A 17,031-nucleotide genomic window follows, 5' to 3' on the forward strand; every position below is an offset into this window, starting at 1 on the left:
TCAAAGCAGAGAAATCCACAGTGCTTTAGTGTGAACTTACTCATGGCTGAAGAGGGTGCAAGGGACAACTAGATGTTTATAAGTCATGTTGCCAGGGACTGGTCTCTGATTGTCCAAATCTCACAGGAATACCCCTCTACTGAAGATTGACGAGAGTGAAGCATTGGTCATTAGCAGACATCTATGTAAGAAACACTGGATTTGTAGATGATCTGTTGAAATCATGTTTAAATAGGGCTAGAAAATGATCATTTCAACCTTCCCTCCTTTTCAAAGAAGTGTTAAAAACAAATATTATCTGGACCCGAAGACTTAACTTTATTATTGGTACTCTCCAGATACTCAGATTAAGTTATAACCATCTTTTATGATGTTGCATGAAAACAGTTTTCATCCTTTTCCAAGCATATATTTCCCAGCAGATTTACCAAAGGGGAATGAGAATATTGGCTTTTCCTTCTATATGATGACTTTTGACAAGGAGTTTATGTACATTATTCAAGGTACAGATTCATTCTTCTGTCAAAGTAGGCAACTCTTTAGTGATTACTGACTGACAATTATTCTCAAAAGGTTACAAAACATATTTATGTTATGTCTGTGAGCATAAAATGCTGATCAAAATTTTACACCCTCAGATTTAGCACAGCTAACAAACTTGTTCTTCTTGCTTAAAGAGGTTTTTAATTTTGGGACTTCCCTGGAGGTCCAGTGGTTAAGACTCCATGCCTCCACTGCAGGGGGCTTGAGTTCGATCCCTGGTTGGGGAACTAGATCCTGCATGCCACACGGCCAAAAAAAAAGGTTTTTAATTTAGATGAATAGTGGCTTAAGGAAATGGGCAATACCAAGTCAGTTTATGCAGATTATATTAATCTGATGTAAACACAATTCTTATAGATTTTCTGTCCTTTGCAATAAAAGGCAGTTCTCTCATTTGCCATTCTAGTCCACAATGCTAATTTTTTTTCAGTAAATGGCATATGCTGTCTATACATACACCTCTTTGTTTTTATGTCCAACAAAAAAAGAATTAATACTTGCTTTGTTTTCTTTAAAATCAGTGACACTTGTATAGCAGTATATTTGTGTGGATGAGTGTGGGCTAGATCAGTGCCTGGAAGACTTTAGAGTCACCTTATTTAAGTACAGATTCCAGGCCCCACCCACAGAGTTTCTGATTTGGTACACTTGGGATAGGCGTGAGTATTTGCATTTCTAACAAGCTCTCAGATGTTGCAGGTTCTGTCATGTCATGGCTCTTGTTCTGAATAGCATTGGACTGGACAACATAGGAGAATCAGCTGTGCAAAACAGGAAGAGAAGAAGAGATAGATTAGATAAAGTAATCTTTAGTGTCTTACTTGTACTGGGTTGGATAGTAGCCTCCGAAAGATATGTCCACCAGGAACCTCAGAATGTGACCTTATTTGAAATAAGGATCTTTGCAAATCCTTTGGGTAAGGATTTTGAGATGGGCTCATCCTGGATAATGTGGGCCCTCAATCCAATGATAAGTGTTTTTATGAGACAGACATCTATCCTTCAGAACTGTAAGACAATAATTTTCTGATGCTTTACCAAATCTGTGGCAATTTGTTATGGGAGATTTGGGAAACTAATACACCACCAAAGTCCAGCCTTATCAAAGTGCCAAGTTCCCTCTGTCGTATGGTCTAAGGAAAAAGGATAGAGTTCTGACACTGACCCGGTGGACTGGTATAACAATGAAACAGTGACTGAACATCAACTAATTGCCAAACACTGTTGGATACTTCCTGGCATGTTATGTAATTAATCTTCCCTCAAATACCTTGAGGTAGTTATTTTTTTAGCATTATTTAACAAAAGAAGACCCTGAAATGCAGAATGGTCATTTAATCAGAAAATATTTATTAAGTGTCTACTTTACGCCAGGCTCTTGCTGGATGTTAGAGTAGTCAGTGACTTACCAAAGGTGATCCCGCTTGTAGGTGCCAGAGTCAGTGTCCAGATCCAGACCCTCTCCTTCCAGGTACAGTGCCCTTCTCCATCCATCATACATTGTCAAAGGCTGGAGCAGGAAAGCACAGGGTGTTTGGCAAATATTGACTAGTCCATTTTGGCTGCTATGGAGTATTTAACAAAGGAGAAAAGGAATTTATTATGACCAGCACAACTCACCATAATTTATGGTAGTCGTCTAGCAGTATTTCTTTCTATTAGTACCTATAAAGCAGTTTGCACTTTGTTACCTGAATTTCATTTCCGCTTGTGACCAGCATTTCAATTCATACTCAAATATGCATGTAATATAAGCTGATCCTTAATAACAAGATAGAAATAATAGCGTTACATTATATTTGGAGATATAGTTCAATGATTTAGACAACAATATTTCTATACATATTTTTTACCATATAGATATATAACAGTCCTGGAAAAACTATTTGAATATTACCTGAGGTTGAAGATCACAAAAAGAAGATCACTTACTCTTTAGCATCATAATAATATGAATTCCCTGAATGTTTCATACAAACTTCCCCTGAGTAATTATTAGGATATAATTTTTTTTATGAGAAGTAAATTAAAATATCCCCTTTTAACTGTAAATTCATCAGCTTCTACTTGTAATTCTGTTTCTCTGTGTATATTTTAAGGCTAAGATTTTGGTATATACAGGTTCAGGACTATTATATTTTGGGGGTAGATTGTTTCTTTTAGCATCAAGTAATAACCTTTTTATCTCTGATTATGCTTTTTGTCTTAACATCTGCTTTTTTCTACCAGTAACACTGTAGCAGTATTCCCTTGGTTAATAATCATTGATATATTGTATCTATCTCCTTACTTTCAATTTTTCCATGTCACTGCATTTAAAAAAATTTTTTACCTTCATTGAGATATAACTTATTCAGTCCTTTAAATTGTAAAATCCAGTATTTCTTAGTATATTCACAGTTGTCAACCAATACCACTATCTAATTTCAGAACACTTTTTCATACCACCAAAAGGGAACCTGATATTCATTAGGAATCGCTGCCCATTTCTACATCCCCTCAGTCCCTGGCAATCACTAATCTACTTTTGTCTCTATGGATTTGCCTTTTCGGGACATTTCAGATAAATGAAATCATACAACGTGGCGTTTTGTGTCTGACTTTTTTTCAACTTTTCACTTACCATAATTATTTCAAGATTCATCCACGTTGTAGTATGTGTTAGTAGTATGTGTCACTATTTTTAAAGGCTGAGTAATATTTCATTACATGGATATATCACATATTATCTATCCATTAATGGATATTTGGGTTGTTTCTACTTTTTTGGCTATTATGAATAATGCTGTTATGCACATTCATAGTTTCATAATTATGACCAAACATAATTTTTTACATGGACGTATGTTTTCATTTCTCTTGGACATATACCTAGAAGTGGAATTGCTGCATCATGGGGTAACTCTACATTTAACATATTGAGGAACTGTCAAACAGTATTCCAAAATGGCTCTACCATTTCGCATTCCCACCAGCAATGTATGAGGGTTCCAGTTCCTCCACATCCTTCATCTTGTCCTTGCTTAGACATTAAAACCCCAGTCCCAAGCCCTTTTGGCCCTTCTCTGGTATAAATTCTCTGTGGGTCTTCACCATGTCAGTTCCCACCTATACAGTTCCAATGTATAGCTTTGCATTCCACATGTTTCTGGCATCTGAATATTTCTTTTTCTTTCTTTAAAGATCATATATGAATTAAAATTTAAACGTAGTTTTACTTAGTATTTTTGTGTATTTGTAGAAGGAGAGGAAAGGAGAGTGGATATAGGGGGTAGGCATTTGTACTGGATGAGTCGACCATTTCTAGAAGTTGAGCAGGTCAGTGGAATTGCAGTGATGATGAAGTGGCTGACTTAGAATTACATACGTTGTTTAGGGCTGGGGGCCAGAGTTTTTCTTCTGGGCTAACTTACTCAGACCATATAGGATCCATTATTATTGCTGAACTCATCATATCCCATATGAACTAACTGATCTTTTTGTTGTTATTTTACAGATGCAAGCTTCCAAAAATAATACTGAAAAGAAAAAGCCCAAATTTAGGAAAAGGAAAAGGTATGCTTTTTTAAATTAAAAACTATTATGATAAAATTGAAATATATATATATTGGTTTTAATTTTTATATGACATTTCCCCCTGGTTCTTAATTTTGTTTCTCTAGGGAAATACGTTTTAAATTTTCTAAAAGAATTAATAAAATGATAAGTAGTAGTCTTAGAAGTATGGAGAAAGTTTTATGTTGGTACAAATGTGTTGAACTATAAGTTTCAAAGATTAATATCATGTGAGCAACCAGATAAGAAGCAGGTTTTTAGTTTAAAAATAGGTAATGCAAACCAGAAATAAGCCTTTATAATAAGTCACTGATGACAAGTTTTAGTGTTTATCACTGAACCAGCCATACAGGTTATTTATTTTTTTAATGGATAGTAATCAGTGTTATGTGAAAAGGAGTCCTGCTCAAAGACAAAGACTGGCCTAATATGATAGTCCTTCTCTTCTTCTTTGTCCTTTTTTAGAAGATGAATAATTAAATTTTTAAAAAGGACTTTCACTTCCTAATCTTGACACTTCGCAGTAACCCCATCAAATAGATAAGGGTATATCATAATTATCTCCACCTAAAAGATGAAGAATTTGTGCCTTAAAGAAGTTAAGTGACTTTCTCAAGATCTTCTGGTTAGAGAAAATGCATTTGAACAGATGTTTTCTGACTCTAAATCAGCAACATGGTGTAGTGGGAAAAACATGGATTTTGCAGTCTGACAGAATTTAATACTGTCACGTTCAACCATTTTCCTATGTTGTCAAATTTCTTAGTTCCTCTGAGCATCATTTTCTTTATGCTCAGAATGAGAGTAACAATTACTTGGTAGGTTTTTGGAGGGAGGATTACACGAAAAAGGCTGTGTAAAGTGCTGGGTAGATTATTAGTGGTTTTCACCTAGTGAGAGCTCAGATCAGTATTATTTTGTTTTTCACTGACTTACTTACTGTGTACAACAACAAAGAAAAAGTACCCCAAGGTAGGAAATATATACTCATAATTTACAGTTACCAATGAATATACATGAACGGTCATTTAAATATACATGCTTGATCTTTTGAAAATAAATCTGTCAAATTCTTTTTCTAGGAAAGCTATTTTGAAATCATCTTTTGAACGTGTTTGTTCAGATGATGCCTTATCAAAGGAAAACATGGGTATGTGAAGGCCTGTCCTGCTTTTAGTTCTTTTACCTGTATTTAATTCCACCAAATATAATTGTAGTCCTTTGAAGAAAAAAAAATGTACATGTATACATATATGAGAAGCATTAGTGGGTTTTTGGTATTGATTTACATACTAGGGCTTTTCAGTTGTCTTCAGGTTTCTATTCCCTTGAATTAAATTTTCTCTGGCTTTGTCATATATTTAAATTTTTAAAATAAAGCATCAGCAGTTGTGGGAGGAAATACCAGCATCAATATGCTTCAATCCAGACTTATCTATTCCACATTTATTGGGGTCCTAGGGGTTCCAAAGGGGGAGAAGGAAAAAAAGCAGCAGCTTAGGGCTGCCAGCTGAATTAATTGCCATTGGAGTTAAACCACAGTAGGGAGAATGTCACCTGCAGGGAGAAGTTCTTCACTTTCAGAAGCACTTTACTTTTCCTACATTTTCATTGGTCTTGAAAAGCAGGCACATGCTTGTTTGCTAGGTGGAACTTTGGCAGCCATACAAAGAGGTTTCAAAGCCAGTTAAACCCAGAGAAGTCATTGTGCCACACACCCTATCCTTGAAGCCACCCCCAGATCCTACGGGGCTCTCATTTCCATTGGCTAAATACGCCATTTGTTTTCAGTCTCAGTAAAGGAAAGGAAAGCAAGCAGAGGAAGGACGAGGTAGTTATTTTTTAAAAAGAAATTTATTTGGTTCCTCTCCTAAACCACTACAAAATTCTGTTGTTTCTATCTCTTCTTAAACACTCTGCTACTGCTTTCCCGCTATTTAAGGTGCTTTTTGGGGTTTTTTGGTTATTTTGTTCCTTTGCCTCACATGATCAGTTCAGATATTCCTGTAGAAAGGCAAAAGTCATTTTATCCCTAGGCTGAGTTACCACCAGGTGACCCTGATACTACAGCTGGATCCTTCTCCTCTCCAACTAGCACAGGATCCTACAGAAGAAATTCATGGCTGCCAGGAATCCACTGACTGGAAATGACTCTTCCATGTAAATGAGTGAACACATCTCAGTAGTCTACCACTAAAGGGAAGCCCTGTCAGTAGTCTCATGTTCTGTATGGCTCTGAAAGTCTCAGTAGTTAATTGTTAAAATAGTTTACCTGATCAGTGTTCCACTCCTCAATCCCATTTGAACTAAAGAACAGAAACATCTAGTCTTCTGTGTTCTTTGTAAGAGCTGACTACTTCCTGAAAGAGCAGTTCTTTTTCAGTAGTTTGTACCCTCCTCAAATTTTTTACCCACTACCCATATTTCTGTGGATCCCTTGATGCAGGCCTCTGAGATCTCTCATTTCTTCTTAGCTTAAGGTAAGATCAGTCCTAGATCGAGCAAGAGGAAAATTATACCGTCAGATTATTGAATCTCCACCCCACTTTTGAACCCTCTTTCCTTACACTCCCCGGTGCTAATGTGTCTCCTGTTAGTCTACTGCCCCTGCTGTGATAGTCCATTATGGGTTTTATGCTCTACAGTTGCTTCTCTCTTTCCCTTAGTTAAAGATCCAAGGGAGAGTCAATTAAGTGCATCTACTTTACCTTTCCGAGTATCAGTTTCTTCATCTGTAATAAAGAAATGCAGTAGAAGCCCTCTTATCCAACAAAGAGAGGACTATTTCTGGAAAATAATAGAAAAAATTGAGGAATCATTAAATAAATTAAACCGTATATTCATGGCTGTATAAAGATTTAATCTAATGCCAGGAGGGAGAGATAAATTAGGAGTTTGAGATTAACATATACACACTACTATATATGTAAAATAGGTAAACAACAAGGACCTACTGTATAGCATAGGAAACTATATTTAATATCTTGTAATAACCTATAATGGAAAAGAATCTGGAAAAGAATATATATACACATATGTATGTATATATATGTAAATCACTTTGCTGTACACCTGAAACTAACACAACATTGTAAATTAACTATACTTCAATTTTAAAAAGTGGTTATAAAAAGAGATTTAATCAAAGAAATAGCTATTTGTGGAGCATGTCTGTATTTTTTTGGAGAATTGCTACCAGGAATATCTTATCTTATTTTTTTTTTCAGTGTTTAGGGATGAAAAAGAAAATCCATTGATGATGATGAAATAATAGTACAATAATAATAATGATAACACCTGTAACAGTTAGTATGTGTCCTCACTTTTCGAAACATTTCATATATATTAATTTATTTAACCCTCACAAGATCTATATGAGATAGATAAGGTAGATATTATTTTAACTCCCATTCTGTCAGTAGAGAAACTGAGGTACTTAATAGGTTACATGACTTTTCTAAGATCATATAGCTTCTTAAAATTAATCAAAGTTTGCAACAATTTCCTTGGTTGCTTTGAGTACCAGAAGCTTAAAGCTAAATTTATGGGTTTTCTTTACAGCACTTGTAGTTGGTCTAAGCATTTTTTAAATGTAATGCCTTTCGTATCTTCCTTAATGAATTGATTTTGACTTCTTTTATTTTCAGTCTTTGAGTTTTTGTCACTTGTTTTATTGTATCAGTGTTTTCTGTTGGTAAATACCTCATTTCTCTTTGGGGAGTAGGCAGTGTATTAAACTTTTGATAGATAAAAGATTGACATAGTACCCTGGATTAACTAATAATCTACTGATATTAATTAATAAGTTAGCAAAGGATGTGTTCATTAGCTGCCTGAGATAGGTGAGCATGGCAGAGAATGGCTAATATAGGAAAGGTCTGGATGGTGGCTGAGCCCAGGTAGGAGATGAAAGCTTAAGACCTGGGTCTGGGGTGTAAAAGGCTAACGGGGAGAAGGGTGCTGTCTCCCATTCAAGGCAAACTTTGCCCACCTGCTCTTGGTTTGGAGTCACCTTCAACCTCTCGGCCTTTGTGCCTCCTGTTTCTGTTTGTGTCCCAGAAAGGTGTCCTCTTCTTCATTCCACTTCAGCCTGTATTTCACTCATCTCTACATTTAAATCATGAACACACAGAGGAGGGTTTGTGGTTACTTGAAAACAAAACAAAACCAAGTGCTTTTTCCTCCTCTTCACCCTCCTTTTCTGTAAAAATGGCTTCAAAATTTCAGCATTGAAATGGCCCTGAAAGTTTAGTTAAGATGCTATTTTTCAGTGCCAGGTTTGAAATAACCCAACCAGTAGCCTCTTTATATAAGGGAGGAAATAGCTTCTTTAGACATTTAGTAGAGAAATAGAGAGTAAAGAAAACTTCATAAATATACATTTGAAGGCTTTTAAAATAGTGACTGATTGGACTTCCCTGGTGGCGCAGTGGTTAAGAATCCGCCTGCCAACGCAGGGGACACTGGTTCGATCCCTGGTCTGAGAAGATCCCACATGCTGCGGAGCAACTAACCCTGTGCACCACAACTACTGAACCTGTGCTCTAGAGCCCGTGAGCCACAACTGCTGAGCCCACGTGCCACAACTACTGAAGCCCGCAGCCCTAGAGCCCGTGCTCCGCAACAAGAGAAGCCACCACAATGAGAACACACTGTGGTATAGGGAGGGTGGGAGGGAGACTCAAGGTATAGGGAGGAGATATGGGGATATATGTATATGTATAGCTGATTCACTTTGTTATAAAGCAGAAACTAACACACCATTGTAAAGTAATTATACTCCAATAAAGATGTTAAAAAAAAAGCATGCACACCGCAACGAAGAGTAGCCCCCACTCTCTGCAACTAGAGAAAGCCCACGTGTGGCAATGAAGACCCAACACAGTGAAAAATAAATAAATAAAATATAAATAAATTTATTTTAAAAAGTGACTGATTTATTGAGACAAACAGTAAGTTATTTCTTATCAGGAATGGAAAAAAACTGATTTATTTTATAAAAAGTCATTTTTAAAAGCCAGATATGGACTTCAGTATGAGAGATACTTTTTTCTTTCCTTTTCTTTTTTTTTCCACTTTCTCTGCTTGATAGAGCAGCTATCACTCAACAACAAATTGAAGCAAGTCAGGAAAACTACAGGATAATGAGGACTGATAGAAGTTGATTGGTCATGCAGTTAGCACAGGCGTGCATTCTCTCTCTGTCTTTGGAGGAGATCATTGACCAATTTTGATAACCTAGTTTGTAGATTACAGTAACTGCAATTTCTGAGAATTATTTTTGCACTCTCTGCCTTTACAGTATAGGAATACCTGTTTAGAAAAGGCTCCTGTTGCTCTGGAAGTAGAATTTGACATCAGTCAAGTTGGTGTTATGAACCCTGGTTGATTCATGAAGTCATCCACTACTTTGTCTTCCCTTTGATCGAAAGGCAGTGTGCATACTTTTCCAGATCACTTGAAAACAGAGAGGCTGCAATGGCGCTTGGCAATGACATTCATTATCATAAATTGATTGTATTTTAGTCTAGCCTTAGAAATACAAAGAAGTTTGTGTGCCATTTTTCCTTTACAGCAGAGCTCAAAATACATCTTCTCAGCAGTGCACTGAATGTCAGTATCAATTTCCATAGACTCAGAATGTAAAGTAGGAAAACCCAACGTCTGTGAGTGGGACTGGGGAATTGGTGTGAAGGTAGCCACACAGTTGTTATTAAGTGACAGGTTACTAAGTAAGAAATCGGTCATAAAGAGAGGTTAATCTCATTAACAAAACTGCTTCAATTAAAATGTACTTTCCTACAGAAAATTCTGATTCAGTAGACATGGTGTTGCATTCGTATTTTTTAATAAAGTCTCCAGGTGATCCTTGTGCCCCCAGATTTTGAATATCATTGTTCTAGAATGTTATAGCTTATACTCTGTGTTCTTAGGCTTTAGCAGTTACCACGGAACACAGATCTGTGTGCTTACAACTAACATGTCAGTTACGGTTTTTGTTTGTTTGTCTTTAAACATAGGAACTGGTTCTGAGGTATGGAATGGCTTATCAGAAAGCTTCTTTCAAACTGTTTTTGAGAGTTTTCCACAAAGAAAACCTGAGACTGGCTAGGTGGAGATGATGAACAGAAAGGCTCGTTGGTCTGTGGCTCTTCTCTGGGGCCCCTGACCCTTAGTAGGCATGCAATAAACATTTGTTGATTAAATAAAAGAAGATGGTAATAAAATATGAATTCTTTTGAGCTGGAACATCTCATGTTAATAACCTCTGTTTTTACCTTATAACATGCTTAGTTTACAAGGATACCTGTGTGTGTAAACACACACAAACACAAATGGATGTGTATATCATGCACAATTAAATTAAAATTAATATTATTGCTGGGAACACCTTGATATATTCATTGATAATATTTTAGCGCTGAAGGGTATGTCCTGCTTGGGTTCCATGAACTTTCAGCTGCTCTACCTCATGTGATTTTTGGTTACTTGCCAATGAGCAGTCCATAATAGGGGTGGTGTGTCAGATTTGTATAACCAGAGTGGAAGGTGATGGGGTGTGTGTTCGTGGCCTTTCTCTTTCAATCATGCTGCCCTTGGAAGACTTCTCAGGGGCCCCATCAGTCTGTTTTGCAGGAGCAGGCCACCCGAGTCTCCTTCCCCTTATCTTTATTTCAACAAGACTCGGTATCAAATGAAAATGTTTGCTTTATTTAAATCGGGAATTCAGTGGATATTGTTAATCAGTGATTGAGTCTGTAGAGTTATAATAGGTGTTTATTTCTTTGATGGGGATATTATTTTATCTCAGCAAGTTCAATCAATTACCAGATTTTTTACATACTTACATATTTCTGTCACAGCACCAAAAAACCACAATTTTTATAAGTGTGTGTGTGGTTTTTTTTAAATCAGATTAGGCAGTTAAGATGCATTGATATTTTGATTAGGAATAGACTAGTCTGGATTTAGCCTTGCCACTTAATTACATGGCTTCCCCTTTTAAACAGTAGCTTTAATAGTTTATTGCAGGGATTGACAAGTTGTGGCCCATGGTCTACCAGTTGCTGCCTGTTCTTGTAAATAAAGTTTTATTGGGACACAGCCACTCTCATTTGGTTTAAGTGTATGTGTATGGTATGCATCCAACAGCAGTATTGAGTAGTTGTGAGAGAGACCATCTGGCCCACAAAGCCTGAAATATTTACTCTCTGGTCCTTCATAGAAAAAAAGTTGCTGACCCCCGGTCTATAAATAACAATTTAGTTTGGTGCCCTTGGCTCCTTATTTTAAAAATGCAAACTTCTAGTGAGCTTTTGATGTTTCAGGGATACTTTATAGTCTACACATAGCAAGAATGTAACTTACATTTTTCAAGGAATAATTATTCAATATAAAAGATTCACCTGGAAATCCATAGCAATTTCACATCAAGCAGAGGCCATATCTGAAAATTATACAAAGTATTTATTTTTTAATCTCATAACTTTAGAAAATGTCCTCTTTGGGGGTGGTTAATAGTATAAATTAGATTGAATTAATTAAGATATAACATTTTTGACTATATTAACGTTGTTTCTTTAGTTGTCTCTGAGACAGAACTTTTACTAAAAGAGCTGGAGCAAATGCTAGAGCAAGTGCGGGAGCCCACAGCCGCCCCTGACGAGTCTGAAGGGGAGCGCAGAGAGGAGACAGATACAGGAGAAAAGGTAGGGTCCATAGTGACCGTCAGGCCTAAACATCAACTCCATACTCCTTAAACAGCAGAAATTGTTCTTGGATCTTCATTTTCACTATATGGGAAATGCTTTTCACTTCTGAAACTTGAGCCCTTGATTATCATGAGGTGAATAATGAACTAGTAGTAGCCTGTTGAGAAATCAAGATGCATCTGTCAGTCTTTGAAAAAAGTATATTTGAGCCAAGGAGCTCTTTTATTTTAGATATTTAAGGCTGGAATGAAGAGAGATGGAGGGGCTCACTGTCATCGAGGGGGTGCCGATCTTTACAGTCAGGAGAAGGGCCAGGACAAGAGCAGCTCAGGAAACCTGCTCTGCCTGGTTCGTGCACAGGGTTGACCTCCATGGGGACAAACCTCATTAGTAACATCCTGGAGGTGGGGTTTTTCACTGGAATCTATTTCACCATTCTTAACTAAATTGTCTTTTTCTTTTGGTCAGCTATATTGGGCTGAGAAAGGCCATGTGTGCTTACTGTATTCAATATTTATATATGAAAACAGAAATTTTGAGTTGGTTGACACTGCTCAGCACATCAGCTCCATGTCTGTTCAAATAAAATGAGGTACAAGCCCAGCTCATTAACACAGAGCAGCAGTGTGGCAGGTGTGAGAAAAATAAGTCATGGGGCAGACACGTCCACAAGGTGGTACAGCTGTTCCCTATGTAGTTAGGAAGAAAAACAGCAGTGGGGAGCCCTGGAACCTTAAGGTTTCATTCCTTCTCTCATTCCCTTGTTTGGGTATACAGTGTGCCTGGAGTCAGGAGGGCAGTGGATAGGAGACAGGCTCAGGATACAGTGCCTACATGCCCATCCTGGTCCTGCCAGTGAGGACTTGAGGGACTTGGCAAGGTTGCCTAGCCAAGGGTGAAACAAGGCAAACCAGGAAAAGTGCTTTGCAGAGTAATTGACACCTAAGGTTGGCTGTTATTACAGATGAGAATTGTCAGTGGCAGCCGCTGGAGAGAGTAAGAGCTAAGAATTTGTCGCTTTGTCTCTTTTCCCATATTTTCACTTGGCGGAACTACCCATCTGCGCGTCTGTCTGTTCTGAGATGCAGAAAAGGTGGATTTGTAAGTGGACAAGATTGTTTACCCACTTTGGCTGATTTCAGTCAGAACTTCAATAAGAATAAAGATGATTCTTAAATACCTCCTTGACTGAGTTAGAAATGAAGAAAATATACAGAATTTACAGTTGAGATCAAAATGTCAAGGAAAATAAAATTAATGATAAAAACACTTGCTGAGCTGAAAAACATAATTGTTTTCTTGGTCAGCGATACCAACTTGTACTTGAATTTCCGTGGGTTGTGAATGCCATTTTTCCAATTAGAGTTCCTTTGAAAACAAAAAACAAAAACAAACAAAAAACTTGTTGTCCCTATATAGATCCTACCCTTTGTAGAACAAGAGCTATAGATTGGTGATATATATGTTGTATGCATGTAGTTAATATACAAATTATTCTTTTCTAGCAAATGTGTGTTTTGTTTGAGCACCATATGGATTTTTGCAGTGGTTTTTTTTTCAGTCTTAGCAGTTTGTCTTTTCAAAAATACAGCCAGGTTGATTTTTATAGAAATGTCCTGGAGCTTTTACAGCCACAGAATTGGCTTCTATTTTGCCATTATAACTAGTAACTTCATACCACAGAAAATTACTTCTGATTTTTATTTCTTAAGGTAAAATACATAGTTTTTATACATCACCAGCCAGGAGCTTGCTCTTTGTTTTAGATCCTTGTAATATTTTATGCTTTCAAAGTCATTTAGAAATTATAAAAATTAACCATTTTAACTTGCTGGTAGGCAGGTGAGTGCCGCCTGCTGACTGGTTCATAAGCTTCTCTCCACACTGAGCTTTACAAGTCTGGAATTCATGCCAGGTTCAGGGTACTTAGGGGTTTGTTCACTTTTAAATAAGGAGAATAGCAATGAGACCAGCTGTCAAAGCTGGAGCAATTTACAGCTTAAAAATAAAGAAATGATCACCTAAGGGATTTCTTTTTTTTGTTTTGTTAGTAGGAAAAATTAATATGGGGCTTCCCTGGTGGTGCAGTGGTTGAGAGTCCACCTGCCGATGCAGGCAGGTTCGTGCCCCGGTCCGGGAAGATCCCACATGCCACGGAGCGGCTGGGCCCGTGAGCCATGGCCGCTGAGCCTGCGTGTCACGCCGGAGCCTGTGCTCCGCAACAGGAGAGGCCACGACAGTGAGAGGCCCGCGTACCGCAAAAACAAACAAAAATTAATATGGCTTCCAAAGGTAATACCACTTAACACTGAAGATGTGTTTTGTTTTTAGGAGAAAGTGGCCTTTACAGGCTAACACATCAAAAGGAGCCATCTGATAATTTTAAAGTTCTGAGCATGTTTATTCTCTGGGCACATAGTGTTTGAGCTATTTTCAAAGTTGTAAATTTGATGATGTTTTCATCATTCATTTCATGTATGAGGTTTCAGGTTGGTTACTCTCAAGCATTTATACCAATGAATTGAGAGTAGCAACATGAACAAAAAGCATACACACATGGATAATCAAAATCCATTTCTATTTGTCATTGAAATACTTTATGAGATTATTTTCCTCAGTAGAGTCACCTTTCTAATTAATTATGTTCTTAGCTAATATTAACACTAGTTGACATGCCCTGACGTGAAAAAGAATGGGAAGGAATTAATTTCAGATTATTAAAAGAATCCACCTGAATAATTCACAAATTAGATAGTCCATATACAGATAAGACAGAGTTTACTGAATAATAATTATTTTAATAATTATTGTAATAAAAGGTACATTTTTGATACATGAAAGCACTTGTCTAAACTGCATGTCTTTTTTTAAAATTTATTAATTTTTGGCTGCTTCAGGGCTTCGTTGCTGCATGTGGGCTTTCTCTGGTTGCAGCGAGCTCTTTGTTGCAGTGCGCAGGCTTCTCATTGAGGTGGCTTCTCTTGTTGCGGAGCACAGGCCCTAGGTGTGTGGGCTTCAGTTGTTGTGGCACGCGGGCTCAGTAGTTGTGGCTCATGGGCTCTAGAGTGCAGGCTCAGTAGTTGTGGCACATGGGCTCAGTTGCCCTGCGGCATGTGGGATCTTCCCAGAGCAGGGCTCGAACCTGTGTCCCCTGCATTGGCAGACGGATTCTTAACCACCACACCACCAGGGAAGTCCCATAAACTGCATGTATTTTTTTTCTTACATTGTGTGGGAAGTTACCTCTGCCTTTAATGAACCTTGAAGTTGTAAATCTCGCGCGTGTGTGTGTGTGTGTGTGTGTGTGTTTGCATTGTTTTTGCCTGTGTTCTTTCCCACTAAGCTAGCACACACTCTAACTGTTCGTAAGGAATGCAGATGCTTATGAGAAAATGAGAACAGAAAAGTGTGACTAAAACAGTTTTAACTTGTATTCCCCATAATAATCATTTTTTAAATAAACAAATATAGAAAACTCTCAGAAGTTTTATTTTAATGACAACATTTTTCCAAAGCATAAAATTAAAACTAACTAAAAATGTGTGATGTTGGAGAATAGAGACAGGACTAAATACTATGTTATTTTTACACTCACACACTTACTGTACGTTATACTTTATGTGGGGATCATTATTAGACCACCAGCAAATGGAACACCTTCTTAAGGAGTTATTGACAACTTTATGTTTTGTTCAAATAATTAAGCCTGGTCTTCAAGTAAATTTGATGACTTGTATGGTTATTTTTACAGTTACTGAAATGTGGCCCTGAAGCTCCTGTTGGCAGCTTGCTTGAGAACCACTGTGAAGAGGACTATCTTGTAATTGATGGGCTAAGATTAAAAGCTGGAGAATGTATTGAATATATAACTAACAGGTTTAAAGAAATAGATGCGTTGATGTCTGCATTTTAGGGCATTACAAATATTTTCAAAAGTTAATTATAAAAACATTTACATCTTTACATTTTCCCAAAGTCAAAACTTAAAAATGTTTAGTGAAATAGGTATACATTATACCAAAGTTGTTATTTCTAATAACTTTCTACTTTGTGTTTTGAGAATATCCATTGTTTTGAGAGTCAATCAAATGGTAATTAAGTTAGTGTTATAAATTTAGAATCTGAGAAACCCTGATATTTGTATTTATAGGTTTTTTTTCTTGTTTGCCTTAATTTTAAAATGGCTTATGAAACCTACTTCACAAATACATGCTTTTCAATGATTATTTAGGCCCTTTGTTCAAATGTGGCTAACTGTTAAAATGACTGCCAATGCTATTATAATTCTTACAGATATTTCAAATCTAATATACTTAGAGAATGTGAATTTGTAGTAGAAAGAAGCTACTGTAAAATAAAAGGAAATAATAAAAAAATGGTTGTGTAATAGAGTTGGAGCTTTTCTTAAAAAACAAAAATGTCAATTGCCTTATATTATACTGGAAACAATCTTTTCAGCTACAGTTCCCTAACTGACTGACAAAGTCTATGGAGGGTCTTTGGAAGATCAGAATCCTGGACCCTTTTCCACTGAATCAGTATCTCTGGAGGTGAGGATGGGAAAATGTAATTTAAAATATATAGAGGTAAGTTAAACGTATTCACTATAGAAAAATCTAAAGAATATACAAAAGTAAAAGGTACATCCTGCAGTACCACTTCCTTAGCATCCCCCCTGGAGCCCCATTCCTTAGGGGTCCCCATGAATGGTTTCGGTGAATGTCCTTCTCACTTATGTTCTGTACTCATCAACTTGTGTGTCTGCACATCCATCTCCAGTTCTAGCTCTGGCTCCCTCTCTATACCTCCCTCTCCCTGGGGGCAGGGGTAGGGGAAAGGGCATTCCACGCACATAAAAACAAAAACCAAAGCTTAAGCAGAGAAGAAAAGAGAGCATCTGGGCCCTGGTGTTGGTTGAAGTAGCTGAAGTGGAGTGTGATGGGGGAAGGTTGAGCCACAGCAGTTGAGGAGGCTGTGTACCCAGGCTAAGCAACCTGGGGAAGAGGTTCAAACATCTGAGGAAACTCACAGCAGTGCAGTGTGGGTGAGTGAGCAGGAGGGACCGTGGAGTCAAGAGCATCAGCGGACAGGCTACTTGGTTATTTGGTTGTGAGATCATGGGGGCCTGTATTATGGTGGTGCCTTGATGGAGAGAAGCAGGTAGAGTCAGGCTCAATTAACATGAGTGGATGATTAGGACTTGGAGATTGGATATAGGCAT

General features: G+C 37.3%; 1 protein-coding gene across 6 annotated transcripts in view; it reads left to right on the forward strand.

The window, feature by feature from the left end:
• Window positions 1–16,165, forward strand: part of ZCWPW2 (zinc finger CW-type and PWWP domain containing 2) — a 156,410-nt gene extending 140,245 nt beyond the window's left edge. For 3 of the 6 annotated variants that reach the window (XM_060109638.1, XM_060109640.1, XM_060109639.1), the window contains 4 exons: window positions 4,040–4,098; window positions 5,181–5,248; window positions 11,683–11,807; window positions 15,562–16,165. In XM_060109638.1, the coding sequence (XP_059965621.1) occupies window positions 4,040–4,098; window positions 5,181–5,248; window positions 11,683–11,807; window positions 15,562–15,723 (414 nt within the window). In that variant the 3' untranslated portion in view covers window positions 15,724–16,165. Of the gene's footprint in view, window positions 1–4,039; window positions 4,099–5,180; window positions 5,249–6,193; window positions 6,707–8,528; window positions 8,731–11,682; window positions 11,808–15,561 lie in introns of those variants that run through there. The other 3 variants (XM_060109641.1, XM_060109642.1, XM_060109643.1) reach the window with 3 other exon arrangements.
• Window positions 16,166–17,031: the final 866 nt, after the last annotated feature.

Source organism: Mesoplodon densirostris, chromosome 10 (genome assembly GCF_025265405.1).
Source record: "Mesoplodon densirostris isolate mMesDen1 chromosome 10, mMesDen1 primary haplotype, whole genome shotgun sequence".
NCBI lineage: Eukaryota > Metazoa > Chordata > Mammalia > Artiodactyla > Ziphiidae > Mesoplodon > Mesoplodon densirostris.